The sequence below is a fragment of the Choloepus didactylus genome, chromosome 11 (genome assembly GCF_015220235.1).
Source record: "Choloepus didactylus isolate mChoDid1 chromosome 11, mChoDid1.pri, whole genome shotgun sequence".
Taxonomy (NCBI): domain Eukaryota; kingdom Metazoa; phylum Chordata; class Mammalia; order Pilosa; family Megalonychidae; genus Choloepus; species Choloepus didactylus.
Window position 1 is genome coordinate 88,049,103 of NC_051317.1, and position 18,153 is coordinate 88,067,255.

The following is an 18,153-nucleotide window of genomic DNA, read 5'->3' on the forward strand; positions in this document are numbered from 1 at the left end:
AAACTGAGATCTTGGGGAACTGAGCCTTTATGTCCCACTCTGGGACCAGGAAACTGCCCAGTACTTACCACTGCCTGCCACAAGATTGGGGAATGGGTATGATTGCTGCCACAGGGAATGTGTAATTGGGTGATATTACTGCAATTTTCCAGCCTCTTCTGCTCTTCCCTGGATGCTGCACAGTGTTCTACTGGACTCTGGAGTTTCAAAATAGTTGTTACAGACAATTCCTGCCTGTTTTGTAGTTGTTCTGGTGGAGCGACTGATTCCTGGAGCTTTCTACAACTGCAATCTTCCCACTATCCTCTGTTGTGAAGTTAGGATTTTGAACAAAGGTCATTGAAAAGGAAATCCTAGGTCATTTCTGAACCAGCCGGATGGTGATTCCTGAATCTTCTGCATACTTGCCTCTGTACATAAGTGATCTCATTAGAGTCAATTATAGCTCCTCTGTAGGTGATTAAGTGAACAGATTTCTCTTAATAGTTAAGTACATGTTATGTAATTGATGGAAAGAGTGCAGAGATGGGGCTGGAATTGTTTTTTTTTTATTTAAATAATGAATTCTGTAGAATAAGTAACATAATTTTCAGTTTCCAGAAGATGGCACTAGAGCTTTGTAAGTTCTTGTATTTATAAAACCTTTTAAAAAAGAAATACTTGTGTGAGTATTTCAAAGTGCATATAAACTATGCACTTGAATAATGCTGGAGGAAACCAGAATACTTTTAGGCTGTCTTCATGATGCTATATACTGTGCTGCAAACCCTTCTCTTCTTATTTTATTATTAACTCAGAATTTTGGGAGAAATGAAGTAGTCAGTGATGAGCAGTTATACATAATTGGACTGTAGGAAATGTCCAGCAGCACATACATTTCTACAGCTATGTGCAGTTAAATTTGAATATCTTTTAAAATTCATTCTGTTTTGCTGGTTATATGGGCAAGATGGTCATAAGTGACTATTTTGAAAGGAGAGTAAATGTTGGTTATGTATTTCAGACTGTAATTTCACATAAAGAATTAGAAGCTGGAACTTTGAACTTCAAAAGTAAGAAAGAAATTGTACAGTATTAGGTGATTAAATTCCAAGCTGTCTCCTTTAGTATATATTGAGATAAAAGCTGGAAAGAAGACAAGTGTTCTTAGACAGGGAGCAAGGATGGCAGAATAGTAATTGAATTTAGATTTAGGGCACTTAAAAAATCTGCTTTTTAAAGTTTTTGCTGGTATCCTTTTCTATCATATGGTTCCTACTCTTACCACTATTTTCACAGAATGAGAAATAACTAACTAAACCTTACATATCAGTTTAATATGTGTATTTTTAATATCATCCCTATCTTTTTAGTTTGGTGTTATATGAGTCTCTCATCTTAATTAAGACTATGAATACCATGAAAACTGCTGAACCTGGCTCCTTGGAATAGAAGAAAACTTGAATTTCAAGCTAGAAGCAAAACATTATAGGAGAAAACATTATTTCAGGAATTTGGTGACAGAAGGGAGTTAAAGTTAGAAAGTATAGCATAGTTATAAAAGGATTAGGGAGATCATTTTGTAGGACCACACAGGACTATGTTAGGCCTTGACTCTGATTAAATGCCTGTCTTAATCTGGTTTTGTCAGTTTATTAACTTTGACCAATCACTTAAGCTCTCTACATTTCAGTTTCTGTGTATGTGTGTGTTATGGTTTAAAAAAAAAAACTTTTATTGAAATATATACCATACTTAAAAAGTACACAAATGAAGTATAGAGTTTGAATGTTTACAATGTCAGCACACCTGTTTAACTACCAGCCAGAGCTAGAAGGAACGTTATGAGTGCCCCAGAAACCTCCCTCATGGCTCTTCACAGTTAATTGTTCCCCTCACCCCAAGCAAAATAAGCATCATCTGATGTCTCTTGCCATAGATTTAGTTTTGCCTGTTTTGAACTTAATACAAATGGAAATCTTATAGTATGTTCTCTTTTGCATCTAACTTCTGTTAGCTGGCTTTATATTTGTGAGATTTACCCATGTAGTTACATGGAGCAGTAGCTCATTCTTTTACATAGGAGTGTAGCCTTCCATTTCAGGAACATACCACAAGTATCTGTCTTTTCTGTTGTTGATGAGCATTGAGGATGTTTCTAACTTTTGACTATTAAACATATTGCTTTTTTGATCGATCTTTTGCATGTCTCGGTGCTTATAAGTGTGCATTTTTATTGCTATTTACATAGGAGTGGATGCTAGGTCAAATTGTGTTCAGCTTTAATAGGTACTATCAGTTAGTTTTCAAAGTGATTGTACCAGTTTACACTTCCTGCACCTTATCAGCACTTGGTCTCATCTCTCTTTTTTGGACTTAGTGATTTTAATTTGCATTTCTCTCATGAATGATATATTATTTTGTGCTTGTGGCTGTTTGAATAGCCACTTTTGTGAAGGGCCTATCATTTTTGTTTTTGGTAATTGGGTTATCTTAATGAATTGTGGGATTTTATATATTTTGGATATGAGTACTTTGTCTAATTACACTTTTGAAAGTGTCTTTTCACACTTTGTGACTTGTCTTTTTACTTTCTTAATGGTGTCTTTTAATGAACCAAAGTTCTTAATTTTAATGAAGTTCGGTTTAAGCATCTTCTCTTTTATAATTAATTCCTTTTGGGTCTGTTTAAGAAATTTTTGCTCAACCCTAAGGCATGAAAATATTCTCCTTTGTTTTGTTTTCTTTTAGAAACTTTGTTTTATATTTCACATTTAGGTTTATGATCCATCTGGAATTGTTTTTTGTGTAAGGTGCATAGGGGGAGCACCATGTATTCTTTCCCCATTGCATTGCATTGGAACCATTGTTATAAATCAGGGACTTTATATGTGTGGATCTGTTTTTGGATTCTCTGTTTTTGTCATATTGCTCCGTTTGTGTATCTTTATTAGCTATGATATACTTTCAGTTACTTTCTTTAGACTTAATTTGCTTTTTTTTCCTATTGTTTTGAGACGGAAGCTAGAAAATTGGTTTTCAGTCTTCTTTTCTTATATATTCATCATAGCATTAATATTTTTCTTGTAACCATGTCTTTAGTTCCATTTCACAAGCTTCCATGTGTAGTATTTTCGTTACCATTGAGTTCAATATATTTTTACATTTCTCGTGTGATTTCTTTTTAGACCCACTGGTTAATTAGAAATGTATAGCTTAGTTTCCAAATGATTTTTTGTTATTGTTGTTATTGATTTCATTCTTTCCAATGTGCTGTCTTATTTTATGATTCAGCATGTGATATTTTGGTAAATATTTTATGTAGACTTTAAAAGGATGTGTGTTTTACAGTTGTGGATTGAAGTGCTTTTTACCTGTCAATTAAGTCATATTTGTTAATTGTGCCATTCAAATCATCATGTACTCACTGACTTTTTGCTACTTTTTCTATAAATTACTGAGAGAAGTGTGTCAATCTTCAGATATAATTATGGATTTGCCTCTTCTTTTTCATTCTATGTTTCCTTTTTATATTGAGACTATATTATTAGGATCATATGTAGTTAGGATTATTATATTCCTTTTGAAGTGACCTTGTTATATTTATGAAATGTTCCTCTTTATCTCTAGTTATATGTTTTGACTCAAAGTCCAGTTCATCTGATATTAATAGAGCCACTCCAGCCTTCATATGGCTAGTATTTACATGGTGTATCTTTTTCTGCTGTTTTTTTTTTAAATCAATTTTTCTTTGTTCTTCTGTTTAAGATACGTTTCTTACAGACAGCAAACAAAACTTGTTTTGTTTTGTATTCAATTTAATAATTATTGTCTTAATTTTCATGTTATGTTCATTTGCATTTTATGTATCACTGATATAGTTGGGACTAAATGTACCACCCACTATTTTCTCTGTCTCATCTTTGTTCCATTGTTTTTTCTTTATTGCCTTCCTTTGGATTATTCAAGAATTTTTTTATTAATCTATCTTTCCCTCTATAAGCTTGTTAGTATGTATTTATTGTTTGCATAGTTTTCCTAGAGATTATAACATGAATCCTCAATTTGTTAGACTACTTTAGATTAGTACTTTTTCCAGATAATGCAAAAACCTTGTAATATTTTAATTCCATTTATTCTTTCCTGTCTTTTGTACTGTAATTATTATTTAAATTGTACATATATTTTAATCTCCACGGTATTATTTTACCAATAACAGCTAGTATTCATTTAAATTTACTTTTCTAGGGCTCTTCATTCCTTTGGCATTAATGTTTTTCCATCTGGGCTCCTTTCTTTTCTGCCTGAAGAACTGCCTTTAGTGATTTTTTTTATTTTTTTTTTTCTTTTAGTTAGGGATGTTGTAGGTGTTTTTTTTGTTTTTTTGTTTTCAATTTTATTTTGAAATAAATTCAAAGTTACAGGAACAGTTGCAAAAACAATACAAAACCCATACACAGAACTCCAGGATAGCCCAACCCCCCTCCCCCGATACCCCGATCCACCAACTTTAACATCCTGTCATACTACCATTTCCTTCTTTCCCTCCCTCCCTATCTATTATCCATCTTTCGCTCTGTCTCCTGAACATATGAGAGCAAGCTGCACACATCCTTGAACAAATGATATAATTCACATATACAATTCCCATGAACAAGAAATTCTTTTATGCAATCCCATTAAGCGCAGCTAAGAAGTTCAAGAAATTCAACCTTGATACAAAGCTTACATTCTATATTTCCTTTTTTGTTTTTTTTTCTCCCTTATGTCCTAACTGTGTCCCTTTGAGCTTCCTCTCCTGCATCCTCAGATCCCATCCAGGATCATCCTTGGCATTTAATTGTCATTGCCTGTTTAGACTGTCTTTTTCTTTTCTCTATTTTTTTCAGTTGTGGAAACATATATACAGCCTAAATCTTGCCATTCCAACCCCTCCCTAGCATTCCATTAGTGGGATTAATCACATTTAGAATGTTGTAATGCTATCACCTTCCCACCATCCATTACTAGAAATTTCCCTTCACCCCAAACAGCAACCCTACACTCATTTCTTAATTCCTCATTGCCCCTTCCCCCACTTCTCATAACCCATACTCTACTTTTAGGGATGTTGTAGTTTTACAGAAAAAAATCATACAGAAAATACAGAGTGCCTATATACCTCTCTATTATTAACAACTTGCATTAGTCTGATACAATTGATGAAAGTACCCTTCTATAATTGTAGCTATTAACTATAGTCCGTGGTTTACATTAGTGATTGCTGTTTTTTTTTAAATTTTATATATTTTTAACATTACAACCTAAAAATTTCCCCTTTAACCACATTCAAATATATAATTCAGTGGTGTTGATTACATTCACAATCTGCTACCATCATGATTCTTCATTAAGTAAATTTTTAGTGTACATCTGCTGACAGTTTATTTTCTCAGAAGCAGAAGTTTTTTTTCTCTATTTGCTTCAATCTAGATATTTTCCAGTATCTTATCTCCCAATTTATTACCTTTATTTCACTTACTGTGTTTATCAGTTCTTGGATTTTCATTTGGTATTAAAAAAAAAGATCCCAATTCTCTAGTGAAATTTTCCCATCTTTTTACCTATTTTCTTGAATATATTTATCATTATTTAAGTGTGATTTTGACAGTTACCATGTCTGTGTCTCCTGTTTCTATTTGTTTATTCTTTTGTTTTTAGTCAACTTTTCCTATTTCTTGGCATGCCTGGTATTTTTATTTAATGCTGAGCATTGTTTAGGAAAAATTGGAGGGGTTTTAAATGATGTTCTGTTTCTCCAGAGAGAATTTAATTTTTTTCGGACGAGCAGATAGATTATGAGCAGAGCACCTTGATCCAGTTGAGGGTGGTGTCTTTCTGATTTCACTCTTACTCCCACAGTGCAGCCTTTATGGGATTTGAGCTGTAAGCCTTAAGTGTCTGTCAAGGTATTGCCTCCTTGGTGGGCCCTGAACTTAAATTTTTGTGTCTCCAGGAGTATGAGATCTGTGGAAATCGCTCCTTAGCTCTTGAGTATGTGCAGTTTAGGAGTTGGCAAATGCTTCAAGGGGAATGTACTGGTTCATCACAGTTCATTTTCCTCTTCTCTAAAACCTGGGTCTGTCAAATCGGGCTGCCTAGGTTGTTTTTAGGTTGCTTAAATTTTTTTTTTCTTATTTGTATATAACTCTTACAGCTGATCTTGTTGGATGGTTAATAGCCACAATGGAAAACCTTAAAATGAGAGTGTGAAAACTTAATTTTAATGTAAGTAATACATTCATACAGTTCAAAATTTAGAAAGTATAAAAGCTTAAGAATGAATATTTTCCCTCCCCATCCTTTTAGCCAACTAGTTTCCTTCCTCGTGCACAATCAAAATTAGTAGTTTTGTGTTTAGCCTTTCCAGAGATGTAAAATAAAAGGTTTTAATCTGGTTGATTTCCATTAAGTCTTCCATCCCAAATATTCTCTGATCCTGGATCCTTTTCCCCATAGAATAACCTGATTCAGATTTTATAAGGTAGCGGAAAAGTAATATTTACTCACATAATATTTTTTTTTACCAACATTAAATTTTTACATAGATAGAAGTGAACATTTTAGGTATCTTATTCATTACCCTTGATTTATTTCTTATTGCTTACTGTGTTGTGGTTCCTTTTAATTTACTTGAGAAGGGATTTTGTGCTTCTGTCTTATTTCATGTGCCAATACACAAATAATGGAAATAATTCTATTTATTTACCAAAAACAACTGGGGACATCTTGTTAAAAGATGTTTCATTGATTAAAGTCATAGTAGTGCTAAATTGCAAACATTATTAGGTAGCGTTCTCTTGCATAATCAGTTTATCTTTTTACAGTGCTCTCTCAGAGGAGGAGAAATCTACACTGCGTGCAGGGCTCATTACCAATTTCAATGAACCAATAAACCAGGTTAGTGAGAAAATGAATGCTAATTATTCTTTCTCTTCTCTTAATTTTGCTTCTTTTCCAATCTAATTTTGTTTCCTGGCATTAGCAATGAAATCTTATTACATAATGTCCATTTGTGATATCTGTACACACTCTCTCCATTGCTTTTTTTCAGTTTTGAGATCCAGTTATAGCCGTGAAGAATTTTGGTTAGATTAGGCTATTAATGATTTAAAACTCAGAAGTCATTTTAAGATATACCACTATCTTTTCAATTTACCATCTCAGTTTTTGGGCAGTATTTGAAGCAAATCTCTGGTATATGTTTCTACTCTTGTTATATAGAAATTAATTTTAATAATTTATATTTAAAAATCTTTTTTTTTTTTTAAATACGAGATAGCTCCAGATTTTTGTCTCTTTCCTTCATCCATCATATTTTTAATTCCTACCAGTCTGTGGAACCTAGATGGTAGATTATAAAGTTTTATTTTTTTCTTTCACTAATAGTGTGATTTTTCTTCTAAGAATAAAATAATTTTTGCCAATGTTATGTAAAAATTCTTGTTTGTCCCAGTTAGTGCTATTTATTATGCTTGATTCCCTTAATTTTGGTATTAAAAACATGTATTTGGCAGTGTTTCCAAGTTGGTTTTATTTCCACCTGCTTAACATATCTAGGTTCTTTGCTTTGCCAGTCCCAAAGGGAGTAGAAGAGGGATAATGGGGACGAATGAAGTTACTCTCATTGGGATAGGAGATGGTTGGGTGATTGAGGGGTAAATCACTGCCCCTCATTTGGGAGACACTAATCTGTAGAAATGTCATTATTTCTGTAGAAATGTCATTATTTAACTTCTCAATATTGTGATGTTAATTTTTAGTCTGAGAAGTTTAATTTTTAGTCTGAGAAGTTAGTCTGAGAAGTTAGTCATTAGTCTGAGAAGTTAGTCATTATTTAACTTCTCAATATTGTGATGTTAATTTTTAGTCTGAGGTTAGTGGTTCTCATACTTTGAGGTCTCAGGACATCCATATACTGTTAAAATTAAAGATCCTGAAGGTTTCTATCTATTGATATTTACTATATTAGAAACTAAAACTGACACACTTGAAAATATTTTATTGTTAGTTCATTTATAAAACAGTAAAACCATCACTAAACATAAATACATGCTAAAAGTGAAAAACTGGAACTATTTTCCAAAACCATAAAAATTGAGTGATTTTTATGGAAATCTTTTTGATGTCTGGCTGTTTTAAAAAAGACATCTGTATATTCATATGTGCTGCTACATTTATTCTGTTGCAGTGTATTGGTTTGGATGAAGTTATATGAAGAAAATCTAGCTTCACACTAATATGTAATTGGAAAAGGGAGGACCTCGCAGATCCCCTGAGACGGTTTTAGACTCCTTGGGGGTCCACGTACCACATTTTTAGACCTCTTATTTTAAACAGTTGTTCAGTGAAATTTTATTCATTTTTAATTTCATCCATTGCTTTGATTTCATAATATATTTCTGATTAAATTTTTCCCTCCAGATTGCAACTCAGATTGCAGTGCTGATTGCAAAAGTTGCTAGATTGGATTGTCCTAGACAGTGGCCTGAACTGATTCCTACTCTTATAGAATCTGTGAAAGTCCAAGATGATCTTCGACAGCACAGAGCATTACTTACCTTCTACCATGTTACCAAGACTCTGGCATCTAAACGACTGGCTGCTGATAGAAAACTGTTTTATGATGTAAGTGATTTAACATATATATTTGATTATGAAAATTATGCTACTTATGTAAAAATGACTATTGTTTTCAGTGTTAATATTTGGTTGATATATTACGAATTCTTTCTAATAGAATTCACAGGGGATCAGGATAAATTAGAACTTTTGAAAGATTTTATTCTGGGTTGTGATGTGACCAGAAAGATCACTTAGTTGCCAGTGAGGAGATTGGTTGAAAGGGAACAGTCTGAAGGCGAAGAGATCAGATCAATTTGAAGCTACTGAAGTTGTTCAGAAGAGATGCTAAAGCTGTCAAATAAAGCAGTGTTAAAGGGAATAACGAGGAGAGGGTAGATTTGAGATTTAGGAAGTAGGATTGACATGTCTGGGTAATGGATAGATGTCTGGCACGAGTTGGAAGGAGCTCTTTGCTGGATGTTTTAGCACTATTTGTTGAAAAGACTTTCCTTTCTCCATCCAGTTGCTTTGGCACTTTTATATTTGATTGTTTTTGACCTACTAAAATATCGATTTCAAATAGTTCAACCTAACATTTGGACTCCACCATGCAATACTGATAAATCTAAAAATATTTTAACAGTGTTCTTGCTTACTTTTGGTAATTGTAGAGAAATTAAAGGTATGCAGTTTGGGAAATTTTATTATAAGGTTACATATAGGGCCTTGTGAAAGTATTTTAAGTGTGTTCTGAGCCATGCATGCTCTCCAGAAAAGAAAGGTAGCACAGAGTTTTGTAGAAGGAGTCTCAGTCTTTCTTTTCCTCTCCCAAATGCACTATATTTATTGCCTATGCTTCTCCCTAATGAATAGGTCTTTCCCTGGGAGCTTCCAGAGTTCCTTTTGCTCCTGAATTTAGCAAGTGGTCTTAAGTAGCATTTCCCAGGCCTCCTTTCTTGGATTCTACTGTCCTCTTTTTTGCCTTTCATACACATAGGGATGCTTCATTTCTAAAATAGATAGCCTATGTGGAAAGGAATCAGTGAAGAGTATGTAGTACATGGAAGAGAAGCATGAAGGGAGCCAAGCTTAGGGAGTTCTAGGAGAAAAGACTACTTGTCCAAGATTGGTTCTTTTTATAATATTTTTATTCTTCCTACAAAGAGCTGGCCAACTTTTTATCTCTGAGGACTCTTATTTTGTCCTTGAATCATAGTATAGTGCCTTTTCTTTGAGATTGGAATGGGAAAGGGAACAATGTATCATCTTGAACTGTCTTCCATGTTCAAGCATTCATTTTCAACCTGTCAACTACAGAAAGCTTTCTGGGCCTCATTTGTGGAATTCTCATCTGTGAAGATAGGGCTTGGGAATCTATATTTTAAGAAGCTCCCCAGGTAATTTTTATCTATACCAAAGTTTATCACATTTGTTCTTTTTATTGTTAACCCAGTGGGTTTGACTAGCCATTCTTTAGCCTCCATATGTTTGTGAATTTTATGACCTTCTGCCTTTTATTTATTTCCAACTTCATTCCATTGTGGTCTGAGAAAGTGTTTTGTATAATATCAATATTTTTAAATTTGTTGAGACTTGCTTTGTGACCCAACATGTGGTCTATCCTAGAGAATGTTCCATGAGCACTTGAGAAAAAAGTGTATCCTGCTGTTGTTGGATGTAGTGTTGTATAAATGTCTGTCAAGTCTAGTTCATTTATCATACAATTCAACATCTCTGTTTCTTTAGTGATCCTCTGTCTAGATGTTCTATCCATTGATGAGAGTGGTGTATTGAAGTCTCCAACTATTATTGTAGAGGTATCTATTTCTCCTTTCAGTGATCGCAGTGTTTGCCTCATGAATTTTGGGGCATTCTGGTTTGGTGCATAAATATTTATGACTGTTATGTTTTCTTGATGAATTGACCCTTTTATTAATATATAGTGTCCTTCTTTGTCTCTTTTAATTGTTTTGCTTTTGAAGTCTAACTTGTCTGATATTAATATAGCTACTCCCGCTTTTTTCTGGTTGTTGTTTGCATGAAATATCTTTTTCCAACCTTTCACTTTCAGTCTATATTTGTCCTTGTGTCTAAAGTGAGTTTCTTGTAGACAGCATATAGATGGGTCCTGTTTTTTAATCCATTCTGCCAGTCTGTGTCTTTTTATTGGGGAGTTTAATCCATTTACATTTAGTGTTATTACTGTAAGGGCAGTACTTTCTACAACCATTTTGTTTTTTGGAATTTATATGTCATATCTTATTTTTTCCCTCTCCTTTTACCTTTCCTGATAATCTTCATTTCTGCACTCTTCTCCAACTCTCTCTCTCCTGTCTTTTCCTATCAGCCTGTAGCACTCCCTTTAGTATTTCTTGTAGTGCCGGTCTCTTATTCACAAACTCTCTCAGTGTCTGTTTGTCTGAAAATGTTTTAATCTCTCCTTCATTTTTAAAGGAAAGTTTTGCTGGATATAGAATTCTTGGTTGGCAGTTTTTCTCTTTCAGTATCTTAAATATATCATGCCACTGTCTTCTTGCCTCCATGGTTTCTGCAGAGAAATCTGTACATAGTCTTATTGACATTCCCTTGTATGTGATGGATTGCTTTTCTCTTGCTGCTTTCAGTATCCTCTCTTTGTCTTTGAGATTGGACAATCTGACCAGTAAGTGTCTTGGAGTAGGTCTGTTGGGATCTATTCTATTTGGGGTACGTTGTACTTCTTGAATCTCTAATTTTCTGTCTTTTATAAGAGTTGGGAAATTTTCAGTGAATATGTCGTCTATTACTCTTTCTGCCCCTTTTCCCTCTCTTCTCCTTCTGGGATACCCATAACACGTATATTTGTGCGTTTCATGTTGTCACTCAGCTCCCTAAGACCCTGCTCATATTTTTGCATTTTTTCACCATCTATTCTTTTGTGTGTATGAATTCGAATGACCTGTCTTCCAGTTCACTGATCCTTTCTTCTGCCTGTTCAAATCTACTGTTGTGTCCCTCCATTGTGTTTTTCATTTCCTCCATTGTGGCCTTCATTCCCATGAGTTCTGCCATTTGTTTTTTTAAGTTTATGAATTCTTCTTTATGGTCAGCCAGTGTCTTCTTTATATCCTTCAGCTCTTCTGCTGTATCTTCCTTCATTTCATCAAATTTATTTAGCATTAGTTGCCTCCACTCCTGTGTCTCAGCTGAGCTATTAGTTTGTTCCTTTGGCTGGTCCATGTTTTCGTGTTTCCTGGTATGGCTTGTTATCTTAAGTTGTCTAGGCATCTGATTCTCCTGATTAGCTTATTTTGGAGCTTGTTTTCTGTCTTTTACCTAGAGGTTTTCTTGTTGGTTGGCTTTGTTTTCTGGCCTCTGTTATTCAGTTCAACTTATTCTAGACCTCTAACTTAGGTTCTATTTAGTTGATCAGAATTTTTCCCCTCTTGTTTTTTCTGTTTCTTGCTCTGCCTCTATGTAACCTTTTTGTGAGTGGGTCTCCTCAGATATGGTCGACCCTAGTCAGATTTTCCCAGTCTAGTGAGGCCGAGGTCTCATTGGGAGGGTATGGAGTTTTCCTGAGAATGAGAACCTCCTATGAGGCCTTTAGAACTGGTGCTTTTCCTCTCCTGTCCAGCAGGTGGCGCTGGCCAGCCTGCAGATCCCCCACCAGTGTAAGGAGGTATGGAGCCTTTAGTTCTGGTGACTCTGATCCTGTCAGGGGCATGGCTGACTGAAGCTGGAATCTGAATTCCAGCCCCTGGGGTCTGAATTCCCAGAAGGAGGACTGCCAGTTGAGCTGGGCCTCCCTCCACTCTCCCAGTCCTCAGAATTCCAGTTGTCTCTCAGGGGCACTATTCCCTTCTCCTCTCTCCTCTTTGGGGCCTCTCCAGGTAGATTCCTTGGTCAGCGTGAGTTGCCAATTAAAGACAGGGCTGGAGGCCTTCAGTAGTGAATACGGAACTCAAAGACACTGTGGGTACTCTTTCTCCCCTCAAGCCCAGCCTAGTCCCTCAACCTGGGCTTTCTGATAGAAAATAACCACATATATTACTTTTGGATTAAAAAAAAAAAAAAGTGGAAAAGAAATCAAGAAAAAGAAAAAAGGAAAAAAAAAAAAAAAAGAGTCTTTTAAACGTCTTTCCCCAGCCTGGAAGTTTTGTCAGTGTCAGAATAGAGCATTTAAAGATATGCTTTGGACTGTTGTCTGATAATTACTCTCCAACTGCTTCAGTTCCACCCCTGCCGGGGGCTATTGAAATGCAAAAAGATAAGGGATCAGTGAGAAGTCAGAAGGGACAAAATGTAAGGGGAAAAAAAAATGGCTTTTTTGGAGTCTGGGAATGGGTGCCCGCTTTTACGTGCCCCCACTTCTTGGAGCCCAGCCCTTCTTTAGCACCCCAGCTCCCAAAGTTAGTTAATTAATTTGTTAATTAATTCTGCAGTTGAGGCTGGTTTGAGCCTCCCTTCTTGCCCTCAGCAGATTGCTGTTTTTTGTTTTTTTTTTCCCCCCCTTTCAGGGAGCCAGCAGCAAGACAGTCTGTGAGGTCTGGGTGGGGAGGGGCGCCAGACCCCTGGTCCGGGGAACTTACAGTGTTCGCTGCGATCTCAGCTTTTCCTCCAATTCCAAACTTGTGTCCAATGTGTGACTGGTTACTGGAGACCCCGAAAACACTGTTTCATATAGTTCTTGGGTAATTGCCAGCTGCTCTAGGGGAGAGACGAAATTCTGCTCCTCACCACTCCGCCATCTTGCCCCGCCCTGACTTGCCATTCTTATGGTCACCCAAGAATACTGCAAAAGAAAACAAAACATTTTTTTATTTATAAGTGTGCTTTTAAAATCTTTGGCATTTTTGCAGGATATCCAACTAGAACTAAAGAAATGGACAGTTTATGCTATTAAATATTTCTGTGAGTTTTTTTTTATTTTCCTCACCTTTATCCGTACCTCAGACTCTTCCATCTCTAGGACTTACTATTATGTTGGGAATTTTTCCAAAATCAAGTGTCTAGAAGATTCTGGGTCACATTTACTCTTTTTTTTTTTTTTTTTAAACTTTATTTTTTGAGAAATTAAACAACAAAAAACCACAACATTTCAAACAAAGCAAAGGAATAAGAAAAACAAATAATCTAAAATAATTACTTTGCTTCCAACATGTTCCTACCATACCGAAAGAAAATTAGTAAACCATATCCAAACAAAGGAATAAGAAAAACAAATAATCTAAAATAACTACATTGCTTCCAACATGTTCCTATGATATCCCAAGAAAATTAACAAACCATAATCAAACAAAGTTATAAGAAAAACCAAATAACCTAAAATGACTGTGTTCCAGTTTGCTAATGCTGCCGGAATGCAAAACGCCAGAGATGGATTGGCTTTTATAAAAGGGCGTTAATTTGGTTACACAGTTACAGTCTTAAGGCCATAAAGTATCCTAGGTAACACGTCAGCAATCAGGTACCTTCACTGGAGGATGGTCAATGGTGTCCAGAAAACCTCTGTTAACTGGGAAGGCATGTGGCTGGCGTCTGCTCCAAGGTTTTGGTTTTGAAATGGCTTTCTCTCAGGACCTTCCTCTCTAGGCTGTAGTTCCTCAAAAATGTCACTTTCAGTTGCTCTTGGGATGTTTGTCCTCTCTTAGCTTCTCCGGAGCACAAGTCTGCTTTCAACAGCCATCTTCAAACTATCTCTCATCTGCAGCTACTCTCTCAGCTTCTGTGCATTCTTCAAAGTGTCCCTCTTGGCTGTAGCAAGCTTGCGCCTTCTGTCTGAGCTTATGTAGTGCTCCAGTGAACTAATCAAGGCCCGTGCTGAATGAGTGGAGCCACACCTCCATGGAAACTATCCAATCAGAGTCATCACCCACAGTTGGGTGGGGCACATTTCCATGGAAACAACCTGATCCAAATGTTCTAACATAATCCCCACTAATACTTCTGCCCCCACAAGATTGCATCAAAGAACATGGCTTTTTCTGGGGGACATAATATATACAAACCAGTATAGACTACAGTGAAGCTAATTTTTTTAATGCAGTAGGTTTTCTTTTTTACTTTATCAAAAACTAAAAACCAAACAAAATAAAACAATTCAAACAAAACCAAACAAAGGATTAAGAAAGACAGATAACCTAAAGTAACTATTGCTTCCAACATGTCCCTACCATACCAAGAAAATTAACAAACCCTAACAAAACAAAGGAATAAAAAAAACAGATAACCTAAAATAACTACATTGCTTCCAACCTGATCCTACCATATCCAAGAAAGTTTGCAAACCATAATCATTCCTGAGCATTCCCATAACATTCAGATTACTCTCAATAGCTTATCTGTTCTTATTAGATTTTCGTTCCCCCTTCACTAGTTGCTGTTTATCTGTATGTCCCCTACATTCTACAATGAAAAATATTTATTTTACATTTTTCACCGAGTTCACATTAGCAGTAATATACAATCTCTCTCTTTTTGTGTCTGGCTTATTTCACTTAGCATTATGTCTTCAAGGTTCATCCATGTTGTCATATGTTTCACAACCTCATTCTTTCTTACTGCCACGTAGTATTCCATCGTGTGTGTATACCACATTTTGCTTATCCACTTATCTGTTGAAGAGCATTTGGATTGTTTCCATTTCTTGGCAATTGTGAATAATGCCGCAATGAACATTGGTGTGCAAATATCTATTTGTGTCACTGCTTTCAGATCTTCTGGGTATATACCGAGAAATAAAATCGCTGGTTCACAGGGTAACGCGATATCTAGTTTTCTAACGAACTGCCAGACTGTCTTCCAGAGTGGCTGTATCATTATACAGTCCCACCAGCAATGAATAAGAGTTCCAGTTTCTCTACATCCTCTCCAGCATTTGTAGTTTCCTGTTTGTTTAATGGCAGCAATTCTAATTGGTGTGAGATGATACCTCTTTTTGGTCTTAATTTGCATCTCCCTAATAGATAGTGAAGATGAACATTTTTTCATGTGTTTTTTAGCCATATGTATTTCCTCTTCAGTGAAATGTCTTTTCCTATCCTTTGCCCATTTTATAATTGGGCTGTCTGTACTACTGTCATTGAGTTATAGGATTTCTTTATATATGCAAGATATCAGTCTTTTGTCAGATACGTGATTTCCAAATATTTTTTCCCATTGAGTTGGCTGCCTCTTCACTTTTTTGACAAATTCCTTTGAGGTACAGAAGCTTTTAATTTTGAGCAGTCCCCATTTATCTGTTTTATCTTTTGTTGCTTGTGCTCTACATGTAAGGTCTAAGAAGTGATTTCTTAATACAGGGTCTTGAAGATGATTCCCTACATTATCTTGTAGGATTTTTATGGTGCTCTTATATAGAGGTCTTTAATACACTTTGAGTTATGTTGTGTATAGGGTGTGAGGTAGAGGTCCTCTTTCATTGTTTTGGGTATGGAAATCCAGTTCTCCCAGCCCCATTTGTTGAAGAGACTGTTATGTCCCAGATCAGTGGTTTGGGGGGCCTTATCAAAGATAGTTAACTGTAGATCTGGGGGTCTATCTCTGAATTCTCATTCGATTCCATTGATCAATATTTCTATCTTTGTGTCAGTACCATGCTGTTTTTACTACTGTGACTTTATAGTAAGCTTCAAAGTCAGGAAGTGTAAGTCCTCCCACTTTGTTTTTCTTTTTAGAATGTTTTTAGCAATTCAAGGCATCTTTCCCTTCCAAATAAATTTGATAACTAGCTTTTCCAAGTCTGCAAAGTAGGTTGTTGGAATTTTGATTGACATTGCATTGAATCTGTAGATGAGTTTGGGTAGAATTGACATCTTAATGACATTTAGCCTCCCTATCCATGAAGACGGAATATTTTTCCATCTTTTTTTGGTCACGTTTTATTGCTTTTAGTCAAGTTATGTAATTTTCTATGTATAGGTCTTTTACATCTTTGGTTAAGTTTATTCCTAGGTACCTGATTTTTTTAGTTGCTATTGAGAATGGAATCTTTTACTTGAGTGTCTCTTCAGTTTGGTCATTTCTAGTGTATAGGAACATTACTGACTTATGTGCGTTAATTTTGTATCCCGCTACTTTGCTAAATTGGATTATTAGCTCGAGTAGCTGTATTTTTGATTTCTCAGGGTTTTCCAAGGATAAGATCATATCATCTGCAAATCATGAGACTTTTGCATCTTCCTTTCCAATTTGGATGGCTTTTATTTCTTTGTTTTGTTGACTTGCTCTGGCTAGCACTTCTAGCACAATGTTGAATAACTGGTGACAGTGGGCATCCTTGTCTTGTTCCTGATCTTAGAGGGAAGGCTTTCAGTCGCTCACCATTGAGTACTATGCTGGCTCTGGATTTTTCATATATTCCCTTTATCATATTGAGGAAGTTTCCTTCAATTCCTACCTTCTGAAGTGTTTTTTTTTTTTTTTAATTTTAAATCTTCTTTTTATTGAGATATATTCACATACCACGCAGTCATACAAAACAAATCGTACATTTGATTGTTCACAGTACCATTACATAGTTGTACATTCGTCACCTAAACCAATCCCTGACACCTTCATTAGCACACACACAAAAATAACAAGAATAATAATTAAAGTGAAAAAGAGCAATTAAAGTAAAAAAGAACACTGGGTGCCTTTGTCTGTTTGTTTGTTTGTTTCCTACCCCTATTTTTCTACTCATCCAACATCTACTCATTCAGCATCTATTGAGATGATCATTTGATTTTTCTCTTTTGATTTGTTAATGTGTTGTAATACATTGATTGATTTTCTTATGTTGAACCCTCTTTGCATGCCTGGAACATTTACTCTTTATTAAAGGGCATCCTTCTGTAGAAGTCTTCATTCTTAGTTTTGCTTTCTCAAATTGTACTCTCCTAATGTTCTGTCCTTGGTTTTCTGGTTTATTTATATTCAACCTAGGCAATATCTATAAATTGTGATCTAACCAGGATCCTTATTCTGGATAGCTGGTGTAGTTTAGCCTTCTGACCCCTTCAAGTTTCTTGCTTGGTTTTCTTGTAGTGTGAGGATATTTCCTCTCCACTGAAATGTAGGCCTACTCAGCATCTGGTACTTACTTCCAGCCTAGTGTTTATCATAGTATTTATCAAATTGTGCTGAATTATAATTGTTGATTATCTTTCTCAGATCTACATTATGAGTTTTGTAAGAGAGGATTGTAACTTTTATTGTTATATTCCTATTATGTAGCCCAGAAGAGTGCACATAGTTGTTGGTACTCAACAATTGTTAAATGAATAAATGATTGAAGAGGAGACTTGTTTCCAGATATCTGCTAGATTGCAAAGTGACATCGCACAAATGAAAAACCAGGCTTCTTTGGAGAGTATAGAGAGTTAAAGATAACCTGGAAAAAAATTCAGATTAGTACCTTTCATTTTGGAATGGAGTAGCTGAACATGGAATATAGTAGGGACTAGCCGGGGTTGGAGTACAAGACGAGTAGTTTAATTGAAGGTAGCATATGTGGGAATATGTTATTATAAAGAGCAATTTTGCTTATTAATGAAGCTGCCCTATTGTTATGGTAATGTGTAGAATAGAAAATCTTCCTTTTAATAA

The 18,153-nt window shown here is 35.4% G+C and overlaps 1 protein-coding gene across 1 annotated transcript in view; it reads left to right on the plus strand.

The window, feature by feature from the left end:
• IPO11 (importin 11) overlaps window positions 1-18,153 on the plus strand; it is a 297,051-nt gene that overhangs the window by 60,504 nt on the left and 218,394 nt on the right. Inside the window, exons 4-5 of the mRNA XM_037799092.1 lie at window positions 6,846-6,918; window positions 8,443-8,646. Of these exons, the coding sequence (XP_037655020.1) occupies window positions 6,846-6,918; window positions 8,443-8,646 (277 nt within the window). The remainder of the gene's footprint in view (window positions 1-6,845; window positions 6,919-8,442; window positions 8,647-18,153) is intronic.